The 14,730-nt window shown below is 57.0% G+C and overlaps 1 protein-coding gene across 1 annotated transcript in view; it reads left to right on the top strand.

The window, feature by feature from the left end:
• MTMR12 (myotubularin related protein 12) overlaps positions 1 to 14,730 on the top strand; it is a 69,575-nt gene that overhangs the window by 26,850 nt on the left and 27,995 nt on the right. The window contains exons 2-4 of the mRNA XM_056112086.1: positions 8,258 to 8,318; positions 12,087 to 12,229; positions 14,214 to 14,286. Of these exons, the coding sequence (XP_055968061.1) occupies positions 8,258 to 8,318; positions 12,087 to 12,229; positions 14,214 to 14,286 (277 nt within the window). The remainder of the gene's footprint in view (positions 1 to 8,257; positions 8,319 to 12,086; positions 12,230 to 14,213; positions 14,287 to 14,730) is intronic.

The raw sequence follows: 14,730 nt of genomic DNA, 5'->3' as shown, positions 1-14,730 counted from the left end.
TCTTTCTTCGAGGGGAGGCAAGGGGAGAGGAGAGAAGGACGCCCCTGTTCAGGAGAGAGCAGGGGTTTGTCCCGGGCAGAGCCGAGGTTGCACCCCCCAAGATGAGGTGATGGCAGTCCCCCACCCCCCGCGGCTATGCTCCTGTCTGGAGCTGGGTCAGGGGCCCCACTGGGCGTTTTCTCCCTAGGTAAGAGTCGGGGGGTTGTCCAGGCGAAGAGCTTGGGACTTGGGCAGAGCCGTCACACTCTCACGCCGCTTTGTGTTTCTGCCCAAACTTCCCCTCTCTCCGGGGTCCGCCTTCTGGGCTGTTGCTGCCTCCCACTGGGCTTCCGGCCCTCCTCCTTGAGGCTGTGCCCGAGTAACCTCCTTTCATCCACATCTCCAGCCAGCCGCCCCTCCCTCTCTGCTCGGCTTCACAAGCACCCTCCCCTGAAGGGATTTATGGGTTGTCGGGGCACCCTTCACGGCAGCATGGGAACCGGTGCCGGTGCCGAGTGGGAATCAGCAGGTGCCCCGAAGCAGAGGGGCAGGCGCTGGAAGTCCCTGGATGTGGGGACTAGGGGAGGGTACAGTGGGCAAGGTGCTGGCCCGGCACACGGCTGACCCTGCTTCAGGAGCCAGGATAAGCCCCGAGCATTGCCGGGTGTGGCCTGAAAGCCGAAAAATAGAAAATAAGAATTTTAAAGAAGAATGAGTCACAAAACAGAAATCTCAGGGCTGGGGCAATAGCACCGCAAGGCCAGGTGGGCGCTGCTGCCGTCCCGTCCAGGGGCCGGAGAGGGAGAGGGGGCAGATGGAGTTGGCCAGGACAGAGGTGGGTGTCGGGGCCACTTGGGCGTTGGTGCAGGTGCAGGAACTGTGTAGTCGGAACCATGAATGTTGAGACTGCCCTAACCATGCTACCTAAACTTATCTGTAGAACCAAACCAAACCACATACCACACCTTTCTGCTTTTAAAAAAAACGTAAATTTTAGGGGCCAGAGAGAGAGAGCAGAGTGGGTCATGCAATTGTATGTAGCTTGTAAATTTTGGGGTGGGGGGTGGAGAGAGAGAGAGAGAGAGAGAGAGAGAGAGAGAGAGAGAGAGAGAGAGAGAGAGAGAGAGCGCACAGCTTGCCCTTGTAGGTAGCTCGCCTGGGTTCAGAGCCCCATCACCACATATGGTCTTCTATTAGGAGTGAGCCCTGAGTACAGACTCGAGACAGAGCCAGGTGTGACCCCAAGCCCTCACAAACTAAAAACACATTTTTCGTCTTTTGGGGGAGGGGGCTGGGGGCACACCCGGCAATGCTCAGGGATTATTCCCAGCTCTGCACTCAGGATTCTTTCCCGGCAGTATTCAGGGGGCCGTGTGTGTGCTGGGGATGGAACCCAGCTAGCTGTGCGTAAGGCAAGCGCCCTCCCTGCTGTCCTGCACCTCCGCACCCGGTTTTACTTTACATGCACGTTGATTCCCGTGTCATAGGTGACTACGATGCGTGTCCACCCTCAGGTTTTTCTCTTAGCAGAGAACACGAAGTATTACGTACCCAGTCTAGAGGAGCAGAGCGACTCTGCAGAGACGAAGCTTGCGTGTCTTGTCCTTTGAGCACTTTGGTGCTATGTGATGGAAAGAAACACCGCTTTGAAACTTGGAAGGGTGTTGACGCTGGGCTATTTTTAGAGACTCAACTTCAATGGCCAGGGAAACAATGAGGGAAAGTAAACAAATAGGACCACATCAAATTAAAATCTTTTACACACTGAAAACAATTACCACCCCCCTCCCCCCCCCCCAGAGCAGAACACTGAGTGAGGATATTTGCATCGAACACAGCTGACAAGGGGTTAGTATCCAAAATATATAAAGAGCTTTCAAGTAAACAACCCAATTTTTTTTTGAAGGCTAAAGATATGAATAGACGCTTTTGTACCGCTAACTCACAGAAGCGTGCAGGAACGCGCCACATCACTTACTACTGATTAGGGAACCACAAACCCAAGCCACCACCTGTGCTAACACCCGACTCTGTGTGAGTGACCTCTCAGAGGGATGGGTTATGGCGAGGCTGTCTGGAAGGAACTCTGGTGGGCTTCGAGACTGGAGTCCCCTCTGTGGGAAATGTCTGGGAGTTCCATAAAACAATCAAGCAGTAGGCTGGAGCAATAGCACAGTGGGGAGGGTGTTTGTCTTGCACGCGGCCGACCCGGGTTTGGTTCCCAGCACCCCATAGGGTCACCCGAGCACCAACCAGGAGGTAATTTCTGAGGGTGTGAGCCAGGAGTAACCCCAAGCCTAGGCAGGTGTGACCCAAAAAGAGAAAAAAAATCAAGCGGACTTGCAGCTCTCTCTCTTAGAGGTTCTCCTGCCTTGGCCTGAGTTGTGTAGAGATGTGTGGGTACCCACAATTGTATGTAGGTATTCTTGCTCCCCGCCCCCTTCCCCGTCCCTGCCTCTCCCCCTGCCCCCTCCCTCTCCTTTTGCTCTCTCCCTCTCATTCCCCCCTTCCTCCCTCTCTTCCTCTCCCTCTCTAACTCCCTCTCTTCCCTTTTTTTTCCCCCCTCTAAACGAAGCTTGTTTACTTCAGTATTTCGCCTCCCTCTTTCCTGTAAGGGCCCATGAAAACCTGGGCAAGAGTTGGGGTTGACTTTCCCTTCCCTGCAAATCCCTGACTCCCTGAGGACTCGGTGGTGGCACCCAGTTCCTGAGCTGCACCTGTAGGTCGGCCAGCTGGCCTTCAGGCGACCAACTGGCCTTCAGGCGAGGCCTGCAGCTGCCTCGTGGGGCCAGTGGGGGTCTTGGCATCCTTGCCACGTCCCTGCTTGTAGCAGACTTCGCCAGTTCTCACCCACCCACCCTTCCAGGGTGACCGAGGCGGGCCAAGCAGAAGGTGTGAGCGCTCTCCCTGCCCCCCCACGTCCCCGGCAGGGAGCTGTGATGCAGACAGGGGGCCTGGCGGTGTATGCGGGCAGAGGCTGGACTCCGCGATCAGGCCCCAGGTGGACATTCCAGAGACGCGAAATTAGCAGGTTCCGGAGACAGGGAGGAAAATAACAGGCTTTTTTGTTGTTGTTTTTGTGGGGGCCACACCCAGGTGTGCTCAGGGCTTTCCTCTGTCTCTGCACGGCAGTATCCAGTATCGGCACTCGCAGCCTCCGGGGACCAGACTGGGGGCCAGGGATCAACCCCAGGCCTGCCTCTTGCAAGGCGAGCTCCATGCCCTCTGGACTTCGCCTGGTTTCCTTTCCTTCTGCCTTCTGGCTGATCCAGGAGCGAGCCGCCACCCTGCCTGCCAGTGTCCGGGGATGGATTCTGTTCCTTCCCCGCAGCGGATGGTGCTCGGACACACGGGCTTCCGGGGCTTTTCCAGTCCCACTGGCTGCTGCTTGCAGCCCTGGTGGCCACTCTCCACGGGCCCTCGGAGGGGTCGTGGCTGTCCAGGAGGAAGCCCGGGCCCCATGAGGAAGGCGTTGCGGCTGGTTTTTCGCAACCCGGTCCTGTGTTGAAATCCTCCGGGTACTCCTCATGGCTCACCACTCTGTGGGTTTTCCTCTCTCCTCTGTGTGGTCAATGTGTTTTCAAAAAAAAAAACAAAAAAAAAACCCAGTGACTTGCGGCTAACCTCCAAGCATCTTCAACACGACTCCAGGAGACATGTGAGGTCACTTCTGTGCGGGAGAGTCCGTGGGGCAGCGTGTTCCCACTGACCCCGGCACACCCCTGCGAGGGGGCGGGGGCTTCTTCTGGGGAAATGTGCCTGGTGGTCCAAGTGGGGAGCGAGAGGGTGCAGGGATCTTCCGGGAGGGCCCTCCCACCCCTGTCCCGTTCCCTTTGGGGTGTTGAAATGGAGACGTCCCCTGGGAGGGTGCCCAGGTCCTCCTGAATGCTTGGTGGCCAGCCACCCCTTCGTCCCTGTGCTGGCCGCCCAAGGACAGGTCTTGGGAGGGTCAATACCAAGACCGCGTGCTCGGCTCTCTCCCTGGCTTTAGCTTTTAACCCAGTTTTTACGCATGTGCTACCACTGGTTTGGGGTGCCAGAGGGCCGGGGTGCAGGCTTTGCCTGAAGGAGTCCAGTGTTCGATCCCCAGCACTGCATGACCCCCGCCCCCCTCCCCCCCCCCGTACCTGGATTCCAGAGCAGAGGCGGGAATAGACCCAGCCGTGCTGGGTGTCGCCCTTCCAACCAACAGAACTTTTTCTGTTGCTCCCCACTGCCCACAAGATGAAGGCCAAACATGTGTATGTGTGCTTGTGTGTGCGCATGCATGTGTGTGCGTGCATGTGTGGGTGGGTCTGTGTGCATGCATGTGTATGCATGCATATGTGTGCGTGTGTGCATGTGTGTGTATGAGCACATCGGTGTGTGCATGTGTGTATGTTCATGTATGTACGTGGATGTGTGTGCATGTGGATGTGTGTGTTTGTGTGTGCACTGCAGGCCTCACCCTGTGTGGGAATGGGGTTGTCATCTCCCCAGTGTTCCTCACCCCTGTCGCCGAACACCTTGCCTGTGTGTCCTTCCACCTTCTCCCTTCTTTCCCCTCGTGTGTGCCCAGCTGTTGAATTCCAGGACATTCCTTCCTTCCTTCCGGCCACGCCCCTCGAAGCTCTTGCTTGCACTGTCTCCACCCCTCCCTGTCCTCTGCCCGGCTCCTGCGGTCTGCTTCCCTCTCTGGTACTCCCGCAGCCTCCAGCAGACCCTGGTTGGTGTAGGGTGGTAGGTCCTATGTGTGCTAGGGGGTGGGGGTTGGTACTCCCCACTGGGCCTTGGACTTTGACGAGGACACATTTAAATAGCCAAACTATTGGAAATGCAAATCTCCTTCTTCATTTCCATGTAGAGAACTCAACTCTCTTTAGAAGGCCAGCATCAGCTTTCTACATGTTTATAAAAACTCTGTGTGTGTGTGCGCGCACGCGGGTGTGAGCGTGAGATGGGCAGAGGTCGGACAGCGGGTCGGGTGCTTGCCTTGCATGCGCTGACTCTGGTTTGATCCCTGATCACAGAGCAAGGAGTCAGGCCAAGAATTGCAGTATATACTCCAGACACCCCCTGAAGACAGGGATGATGCAAAGGGTTAAGCACATATTTTGAACACAGGAATCCCTGGTTCAATCTCTGGAACCAGGAGACTCCCCAGCACCATGAGGAATGAGCCCCTGAGCGCGGGGCTGGGCGTAGCCCCTCAGCCACCATCTCCCGCTTGCCCCCCCCCGCCCGCCCGCCCAGCATCTGCGTGTTTGGGGGCATCTCCCCAGTGTTCCTCACCCCTATCGCCGAACCCCTATCGCTGTGCTTTAGTGCCGGAGCGGATCCGCTTGGGGATGAGGAAGGCTGTTCACCTTTATTGTCTCTTCAGACTGGGCTGGGCGGCAGGTACATGTCTCTGCCCCCAAGAGACCTTCCAGGGAACGCTGTGGGCAGACACCACAAGGGCAAAGCCCTCAGAGGCCCCGTCGTCTGCCCCGCACCGCTACCGCCCATCCTGGCGGCCGGAGACTGACCCTTCCCCGCCCGCCTCACACACCCTGCTGGCTCAGACACTGCCTCCGGGCCCCCAGGCCTTGGCTGAACTTGACCCCAGCTGGTGGTGCGACCACACCTTTGTCCTTGCCATCATTGGCTGTGACGTCTCTGTCCTTGGTGCTGCTGTGACATGCAGCAGGAACCCACGTCGTCCCCGGCACTGACCCGAAGGAATTCATGACCTCCAGCCGGGCAGCTAAGGCCCTGATGAGACACTGCACGCGTTGAGGGGCCCCAGTCTTGGCCAGGGAGGGCCAGTTCACTCCAGAAGGTGGGGGCCACTCGGGAACAGGTGTCTGGGGGAGAGGACCGAGCCCCAGAGGTACTTGCTTCGCAGTCTCGTTTTGTTTCTGGATGATAAAAGGAATGTTTGCACCGGCGACCGCTTAAGAGTCGGAGGCCTGGGTGACAGGCTGAGGGAAACAGACAGCATCTGTCCTCAAAGGGTGCCACCTCGGTGGCTAGTGGTTCGCCCAGGAGCATCCAGGCGGGGTCAGTGTTGGGGTTGTGCCACACCCGCCCCCCCAGGATGATTGGTGGGGTCTTCTCGAAGCCCCTGGAGCTTAATGAATAGCTCTGCTGTCTCCTCAGAGGAAAATGATAGACCTGTCAGAAACAATCGTGCTTCAGTTCCTCCCTGCTGACAGCTCCGAACTCTCGGTGGGCAGGTCTGTGGCCCCCAGCAGTCTGGCAGCGCTCACCTCTGCCGCCAGCGAGGGTCCCTCCCTCTCAGGGGTGCTTCACCCCCAACCCCGAGCCTCCCTCCCCGCCACCTGCCCCCTCCTTGGGCGGGCATGTGAGGCAGCCCAGGGCCCGTACTCCTGGAGCGCCCAGGAGTGGGGGCGGCAGGCAGGAGGGAACCGGGGTCCTCTTGGGGCTCCCCTGCTCCTGGCTCCTGGCCTGGGAATGCCACACTTGCTGGTTCAGCCTCAGGTGCAGCAGGCTCGCTGCCCCCTGCCTCAGCTGCCCCCAGCCGATCCCCGATTCCAGGCTGGATGCAGAAAACCCAGGTACCTCCGTCTCCGGCCAATACCAAATCCTGGTTTTTGCCATCAATGGGACGGTGGAGCTGTCCACAGTCACGATTGATTTGCCGGGGGCGCGTCCCAAGGTGGTCATGCTCCCGTCCCCAGGGGTCCTTCCGCTTGGAGCTGGCGGCGGGGAGGTGTTTGGGCCAACCCTGGCTCCTTGATACCTTCCTTTCTGTCCCCGTAGGCAAAGGATCAGAAATGAGCTCGGATAGCCAGCAAACACGGTCGTAGGGAAGCACTTAGAGACATGCCCTGTGTCTTTTTTGCTGTTTGTTGGCTTGGGGGCTGCCCCTGGCATGGCGGTCAGGGGACCCTGCAGTGCCAGGGTGGATCCTGGGCCTCCCGCAGGCTGAGCACGTGCTTTCCCGGCCCTCTGCCCGGCCCTGTGGAGCTGCTGTTATTGAGACACAGTGACTGGGAGAGGGCTTGGACTCGATTCCTTACTGGAAGCAGTGGCAGCCCGTGGCACGGTCATGTGGTCATAGGTTACTGAAGAGCAGGGGTGGGTGGGGGTGAGGGGAGTGTGGGCATCAGCCGATGACACCGAGGCAGCCCGGTGTTTGAGTCGGCCTGCTCTCACTCCCTCGCACACGCACCCTGAGTGTCCCCAGCTCTCTTCCCTGGGCCTGAGGTGTGCCACATGAGCGCTGCACCAACTTGGATGTTCATGCTCTTGTCCCCCACTCAGGGAAAGGGATTTTAATAACCTGAGAGAGAGGAAAGGGAACACGAGGGATGCAGGCTGCTTTAGCAGGAAGAGAAAGCTCTGTGGCAGGAAGGACTGCCCCGTGGCAGGAAGGCAGAGGGGAGCACAAAGCAGTGGCCAGGGCTTCGGCGCTTCTGGCCTCCCGCCCACGCCGTCCGCCTCACCCTGCCCATGGCCTCTGGCGACTCACTGGACACGGGACAGCGCTGGGCAGCACCTACCCTGCCCTCCTGACCTATCTGTTGCATGAGGGAAACGGTGCCTATGCCGCCTCTCCCGGGGGGTCGCGGGGCAGCCAGCAGCCACTCTGACTCAGTAGTTCCCTTATGTTGAACTGATGGGTTGAAAGTTTTTTTCCCTCCAGATGCAGATAACTCGCTACAGAAGCAACTAGCTTGGGACTGGGTGGGAACGGCAGAGCACATGTTTTGCATGTCTGATCTCCTGGCTTCCAACATGCCAAAAAAAAAAATGCATGAACCATCCCCCAAACTCTTTCCCACCCCACCCACCCCCCCAAAATATAAAAAGCAAAGCAAAATCTGAAGTAGCTAACTTGTCATCAACAGAACCTTCTAATTCTTCACCTTCTTCTTCATCGTCTTCTGTGATGCTCAGGGGGTACCCCTGGCTCTGCACTCAGAAGTCACTCCTGGTGGGGACCCAGTAGGATGCTGGGGATCAAACCCGGGTCAGCTGCTTGCAAGGCAAAGGAACTACCCACCGTACTCTCCCATACATAAAATGTTCTGGAGACCATTATGATGCTTTCGTATAGATTCTCTCTGAAAGTGTGACTCTGTGTGTGTGTGTGTGTGTGTGTGGCGGGGGAAGAGTGTGTGGGCCACACCTCGTTCGAGAACCAAGTGGTGCTGGGGCTTGAATTGGGGTTGGCCCACGAACGGCAACCTCCGGAGCCCCTGTGCGTCTCTCGGCTCAGAGAGCGACAACCTGGCTGTTTATTTGCGCACTTAAACAAAGGAAGGTACCACCCTTTGCTCTTCTCTCATAGGAAATTCACACAAATGAAAAGGAAGTGGCCGAGAAGGAAGTGACCCTCCACTTGTTGCCAGGTAACTGTCCTGCTCACTTCTTCCCTGGTCCCCCAAGCCCGGGAAATGACTTCAGTCCCACGGCACTGTGTGTGGGTTCTTTGTGTCCCCTTAGAGGCAGTGGGGCAGTGGTGACGGGGACAGACATCTCCAGGAACTTCACGCCTGGGTTGGAGTAGGATCACATCCACAGAGAATTTTTCACACCTTCCTCCAAATGGGTGGAGGTTCAACAGGGCCCCTCTCACCTCTTTCTCCAGCAGACACAGGGCCCTTTCTTTTTGTTTTATTTTTGTTTTGCTTTTTGGGTCACACCCGACGATGCACAGGGGTTACTTCTGGCTCATGCACTCATATGCTCGGGGACCATATGGGATGCTGGGAATTGAACCCAGGTCGACTGTATGCAGGGCAAACTGCCCTATCAGCTGTGGTATCGTTCCAACCCCGTGGGGCCCATTCTAACTCGCCTTTCTCCTCCACACTCAGGACGTTCCCTGGCCCTGCAGACTCCTTCCCCATGCCCTAGCGTCCTAGCGTCCCTGCCCTGTGCCTCATAGGCGGCCCTCAGCTCTCGGAGCTGGCAAAGAGAGATACTCAGCGGTGTCCGTCCGTGTGGCTGGCTTCTGATTGAGAGGGGTGCCACATGGTGGCCTCTCCTCGCCAGATATGGGTGTATCCTATGAGCTTCACTTTCCATCCTTTTCTCACTCTCTTCATTCTAACCCCAAATAGCTTTTTAAAAATAGGGTCTGTTTGGGGCTGGAGCAATAGCACAGTGGGTAGGGTGTTTGCCTTGCACGCGGCCGACCTGAGTTCGATTCCCAGCATCCCATATGGTCCCCTGAGCACTTCCAGGAGTAATTCCTGAGTTCATCGCCAGAAGTAACCCCTGAACAACGCTGGGTGTGACCCAAAAAGAAAAAAAGAAGAAAAAAAGAAAAAAAAGATCTGTTTGGGGGGCCAGCTAGCACAGCAGCTAGGGTGTTTGCCTTGCATGCCGCTGACCCGGGTTTGATCTCAGCATCCCATCAGGGCCCCAAGCACCTCCAGGAGTGATTCCTGACTGCAGAGCCAGGAGTGACCCTTGAGCATCACTGGGTATGGTCCTCCAAAACAAAACAAAAGTAGGATCTTTGGGGACTCGAGCGATAGTATAGCTGGTAAGGCATTTGCCTTGCACACGGCTGTCGTGAGTTAAATCCCCAGCATCCCATCTGGTCCCCCGAGCCCACCAGAAGTGATCCCTGCATGTAAAGCCAGGAGTAGCCCTGAGCACCGCCAGGTGTAACCCTCTTCCTAAGGACAAACAAAAAAAGGAAAATAGAATCTTTACAGGCAGAAGATAGTACAGGGGTTAGGGCATGTGTCCAGCACAGAAGTGGCCCCAGTTCAGTCCCTGATGTTGCATATCGTCTCTTGAGCACAAAATCAGGAGTAGCCCCTGAGCACTGATGCATGGGGCCTCAGAACAAACAATAACATGAAACAACTGAAGTAGGGCCTTTGTGGTATAATTTCTCAGAAACAGTAGAATTCTGGAGCCAGAGCAGTAATGCAATGCCCTGCACATTATTGATCTAGGTTCAGTGTCACCAGCTGGTCCCCAGAGCACTGAGCACTGCCAGAGTGATCCCTGAGTGTAGAGCCAAGAGTTATCCCTGAGCACTGCTGGGTGTGACCCAGAAAGCAGACAGGAGAGTCCTTACTCTGGTACTCTTAATTTCATTCCAGAATATTAGAATAATAATACCTGTCTGAGCCATCTTTGGCAGTAAATGTACCCTTCCCCCAGTTTTTTTAAGTCACGAATCACAAATCACAAATCATCCTGTTATTCGTCGATTGCCTCGAGCAGGCCCCAGTAACATCTCCTTCATCCTAGCCCTGAGATTATATTCAAGGTTCTTTAGGAGAATGAGACCCATCATTGTTACTGGTATTTGGCATATTGGGTACGCCACGGGGAGTTTGCCAGACTCTGCCGTGGGGGCAGGCTACATTCGGTACCCTGCCAGTTATTAGAATAATATTTTATTTATCTTATTATTATTAGAATAATAATACCTGTCTGATCCACCTTTGGCAGTAAATGTACCCTTCCCCCAGTTTTTTTAAGTAACAAATTTTTTTTTCTTTCAGTAACAGCCTTGCTCAACGTATGTATAATACACACACACACACACACACACACACACACACACACACACATATTTATATGCTCTTTTGCATTTTCTTGGTTTATAGATTCTGAAATCATGCTTATTAGTGGATATTACACATATTCTCCCAACCCCCTAGATCAGCATTCCTCAATGCTGAGCGCCCAGGATGTTCACAGAGCACCACAGGTGAAAATGAAGTAAATGGGGTGGTGGGGTGTTGTAGCACTAGACTTGGCACCTGTAGGAAGGAGATGCGGTGGGGAAAGGTTGTGAGTGCCGTTCAGAGGTTCTGATGGCCTCCGTAGGTGCGCAGTCTAGACTAGGACCTTTTCCGTCCTGGTCCCCGTGCACCCCGACTCTACTCATGCACTGGGCGCTGCCCGTAGGAGTGTTGGGTACTGTGGGTGGGGGTTCTGGTGTGTCTGGTGCACGCCATGAACCCATCCCTAGGGTGAACCTTCGCCCGTCGTTGAGGTTGGAGTTGGGAGCACAGGTGGCCTCGCGCCATGGCTTCCCCCTGGGTTCACAGGGGGCTCTTCCTCCATCGTGTCCTCGCAGCTCTCTGGCCTCTCGGTGACTGGCCGAGGGTCAGCCTTCTTCCAGTGTGCCTTAGTGCCAGGCCTCGTGGAAGAGAATAAAACCAGCTACTGTGGGTCCCTTTGTTTGTTGAGGACCAGACCCCGCGATGCTCAGGGCTTACTGCAGGCTCAGGAATCACTCCTGGCCATACTCGGGGGGCCCTATGGGATGCCAGGATCGAATCGGGGTGGGCTGCGTGCAAGGCAAATGCCCCCCGCTCCCACTCCCCCCCCCCACACACACACTGTTGCCCGGGCCCCTCTCATAGGGGACCTTGCTAGTCTTAATAGCCGAAATTCTTTGTTTTCCTATCAAAAAGTTGTCCTAAATGAATGTTGAGCCAAAACGGAAATTCAAAGACCTTGAAGGAACTCTCCCGAGAGAGCATCTGGGGGGCGGGGGGGAGGGGGGAGGGGACGCCCACTGTGGAAGGCTGGGAAAATTCCTTGTCCTTTTTTGTTGCCAAGTAATTCCACGTAGTTGTACACCCCTCCCAGTCCTTCTCCTTTTCCTGTCCTCACCCGGACTTCCAGCCCTCGGGACCTGCAGGGAGCGGAGGGTCCTTACATTTCCCCCCTCCACCTCTGCAGAGGCTCTGTGCCTGCGGGTGCGCCTCAAGAAGTGCTCCCCCTCTCCAGGAAGCCCGCAGAGAGGGCAGGAAAGGCGACCCATTCCGAGGAAACGCAGTCCTCCGGGGGATGAGCGGAAACAGGCCTTTCCCCCCACACTGGCCTCTCACCTCCCTTTTCCTCCCGTCCCGTCTGCAAAGGCCTCTGTGTCCAGAGTGGATGCCCCAGGGACGCCCCCCCCACCCCGGCGGGCGCACCGACATCCGTGCAGGGATGCCCCGCAGTGGGTCGCGCCCCTTTGCTGCCGTCCAGGCTCCCTTCTGGCCTGGGCAAGAAGCCTGTGGGCGTCAGAGCCGCAGGACCGGGGTGGGGGTGGGGCAGTCCCTGCAAACCTCCCTCCTGCCTGCTAGGAGCCCGCATCCCCTCCCAGCTCCGCGCCCCCGGCTGGGTGCTCAGGCACACGCCCTTTCCGCCAGGTGAGCTTCCGCTCTGCGAGGCCAGCACGGTGCTCAAGTACGTGCAGGAGGACACCGGCCAGCGTGGCATCTACGGGAGACTCGTCTGTACCAACTTCAAGATTGCCTTCCTGGGCGACGACGAGCCTGGCCTGGAGAGCGACGTATGTCCCCCCGGGAGCCGCGTCCTGCCACCTTGCGGGGGGTGTCCCGTAGGGTCCCGTCTGTCTCTCCTTTACTGGGCTTCCCCACCACCCAAGAAAGACATCAAGGGCCAGAGTTCTTGGTGCGCCCCTGGGCTCGCTGGCCAGTCCCATCTCTTCGGCTTGGTGTCACACGCCTGTTTTCTCGCCTCCTCGTGTCAGCGCAGATTCTGACCCTCCCCGGGCACCCCAGCGTCCCCCCCCCCCCCCACTGGTGGACCTCAGCGTCCACATGCAGAGTCTGCCAGGCCCTGAGGCTGGAGGCAGCGCTGGACTGTGGGGTCCCTTCCTGCCCCCTCCTGTGTGAGATGGGGAAGAACAGGGTGGGGTGGGGTGGGGGGCGCACACGTGTCCAGCATGGGGCCCCCACGCCCACAGTCGGGAACAGCATCTTGCTCTCTCTGGGGTGGCCTGGCCGGCCCTTCCTCCCAGTCCTCACCCCGGGAGCCTGCAGAAGCTGTGGTTTCCCTGCGGCTCCCTGTCGCCCTCTGTGTGCCTGTGGGCAGAAACGGGCTGGTCCTCGGCCCCGCCCCACCGCCTTCGGGGAGGGCTTGCCTGGCTCTCTCGCTCTCATTGGTTCTTTCCCTCTTGCTCTCTCTCGCTCACGCCCTTATTTCCCCTCCTTACCACCCCCACCCCCCTTTCGGTGACACCTGGCGATGCTCAGGGGTTACTCCAGGTTCTGCGTTCAGGAATTACTCCTGGCGGTGCCAGGGACCATTTGGGCCCCAGGGATGGGACCCGGGTTGGCCGCGTGCAAGGCAAACGCGCTCCCTGTTGTACTATCGCTCCGGCCTCCCTTTCTTATTCTCTTGTTCTCACTTTCTCCTTCTCTCTGTACTCTTTCTCTCTCACTCATTCTCTTCCCCTCCCCATTTTATTTTTATAAAGTTGTTCACAAAAAATTATTATGTTTAATTTTCCAACACCAGTCCCACCCCCATAACACCTTCCCCCCCCACCATTATTTCAAATTTTCCCACCACCACCCAAGCCTGTTCCCAAAGCAGGTCCTCAATCATTTTATTTTGTATGGCTTGTTATGCGTGATGTGTTAAAAATGATCCCCAAAAACGTTTCCTGAGGGGAAAAGGGGTGAGGATTGTGGTATCTCACCGGGAGCCATTCAGCCCTTGTGTAAGTCTCGCTCATTCTTCTGTGCGCTCTCTCTCTCTCTCTCTCTCTCTCTCTCTCTCTCTTGTTCCCCAGCTGGCTCTCCCTCTAGCTCTCATCCAGGCGTTGGTGCTCTCCTACCCTTTCCCGTCTCCTTTGCTCTCATCAGCCCTCACTTTCTACTGCCTTTGCTCTTACTAGCTTGCGCCGTCTGTCTCTGTCTCTCTTGGTTAGGTCACCCGCGGCTGGGCAGGGCCAACTCCTCATGAGGCTCAGGGGACCGTGTGGGGTCCTGAGTGTAGAACTCGGTCACTCGCGTACAGGACAAGCATCCTACCTGCTATACGCTGACCGCAGCCCCTCCCTGACTCTCCTTCGACCTTCCTCTCGCTCTTACTCTTTGGGGTGGGAGGGGGACTCAACACCCAATGGTGCTCAGGGTTGACTCCTGACTCTGTGCTGAGATTACTTCTTGTGGCCTCGGGGTACTGTGTTGTAGGGATGCTGGGGCTCGAACCAGGGTCAGCCGCATGCAAGACTCATACCTTACCTGCAGTACTGTCACTCCAGCCCCCCTCTCTCTCTCTCACTCCTGCTCTTTCTTCCTCTCATGCACGCTCATTCTTTTGTTCTCTCTCTCTCTCTCTCTCTCTCTCTCTCTCATTCACTCTCTGTCCCTCCCCCTCCCCCCGCTCTCATTGAACCCAGCCCCTGCCATGTGCAAAGCCCTGACTGCCCCGCACTACCCTCAGCCCCCAGTCCCTGTGTCTTGGGGTACACAGATGGAGTGCTCAGTAGAACGTCCTCACAGTTGCTTCCTTTTCACTCTCAGGAAACCCAGTTTAAGAATAAGGTTGTTGGAGAAAATGACATCACCCTCCACTGCGTGGACCAGATTTACGGGGGTAAGTAGAGATCCCTTGCTGGAGTGTTGCTGGCTTGTGCTGGCCCTTCCCAGGTGTGCGGAGGCCTTTCCTGCCCGTGTGCCCGGGTCAGACCGCTTTCTCAGGTGACAGAGCCAAGAGGGATGGGGTGACTTGTGTGGGGTCACGGCCCGGAAGCAGCTCACGCAGCTCACACGTGACTCGGAACCCCATCCTTCCCTGAGGTGCCCACCCTCGTCACATGTGTGCCATCGATTTCCAGTGTTAGTGGGGGAGCGAGGGCTGTGCTCGTGCCTGGGGACCTCCTCTGCCAACCGCACACCTGTCCTGGTCTCGCCCCTCATCTCCGCACCTGGGTCCCGGTCTGGGGCAGGGAGTGTGGCCTCAGGAGATCCCCGAGAGGGAAATCCAGATGTTGCTCGTCTTTTTTCCCCTCCCCTTTTTTAGCCACACCTGCCGATGCTC

Source organism: Sorex fumeus, unplaced genomic scaffold (genome assembly GCF_029834395.1).
Source record: "Sorex fumeus unplaced genomic scaffold, SorFum_2.1 ptg000015l, whole genome shotgun sequence".
NCBI lineage: Eukaryota > Metazoa > Chordata > Mammalia > Eulipotyphla > Soricidae > Sorex > Sorex fumeus.
The sequence above is the reverse complement of the archived record's forward strand: the minus strand, read 5'-3'. Positions and strand labels throughout refer to the sequence as shown.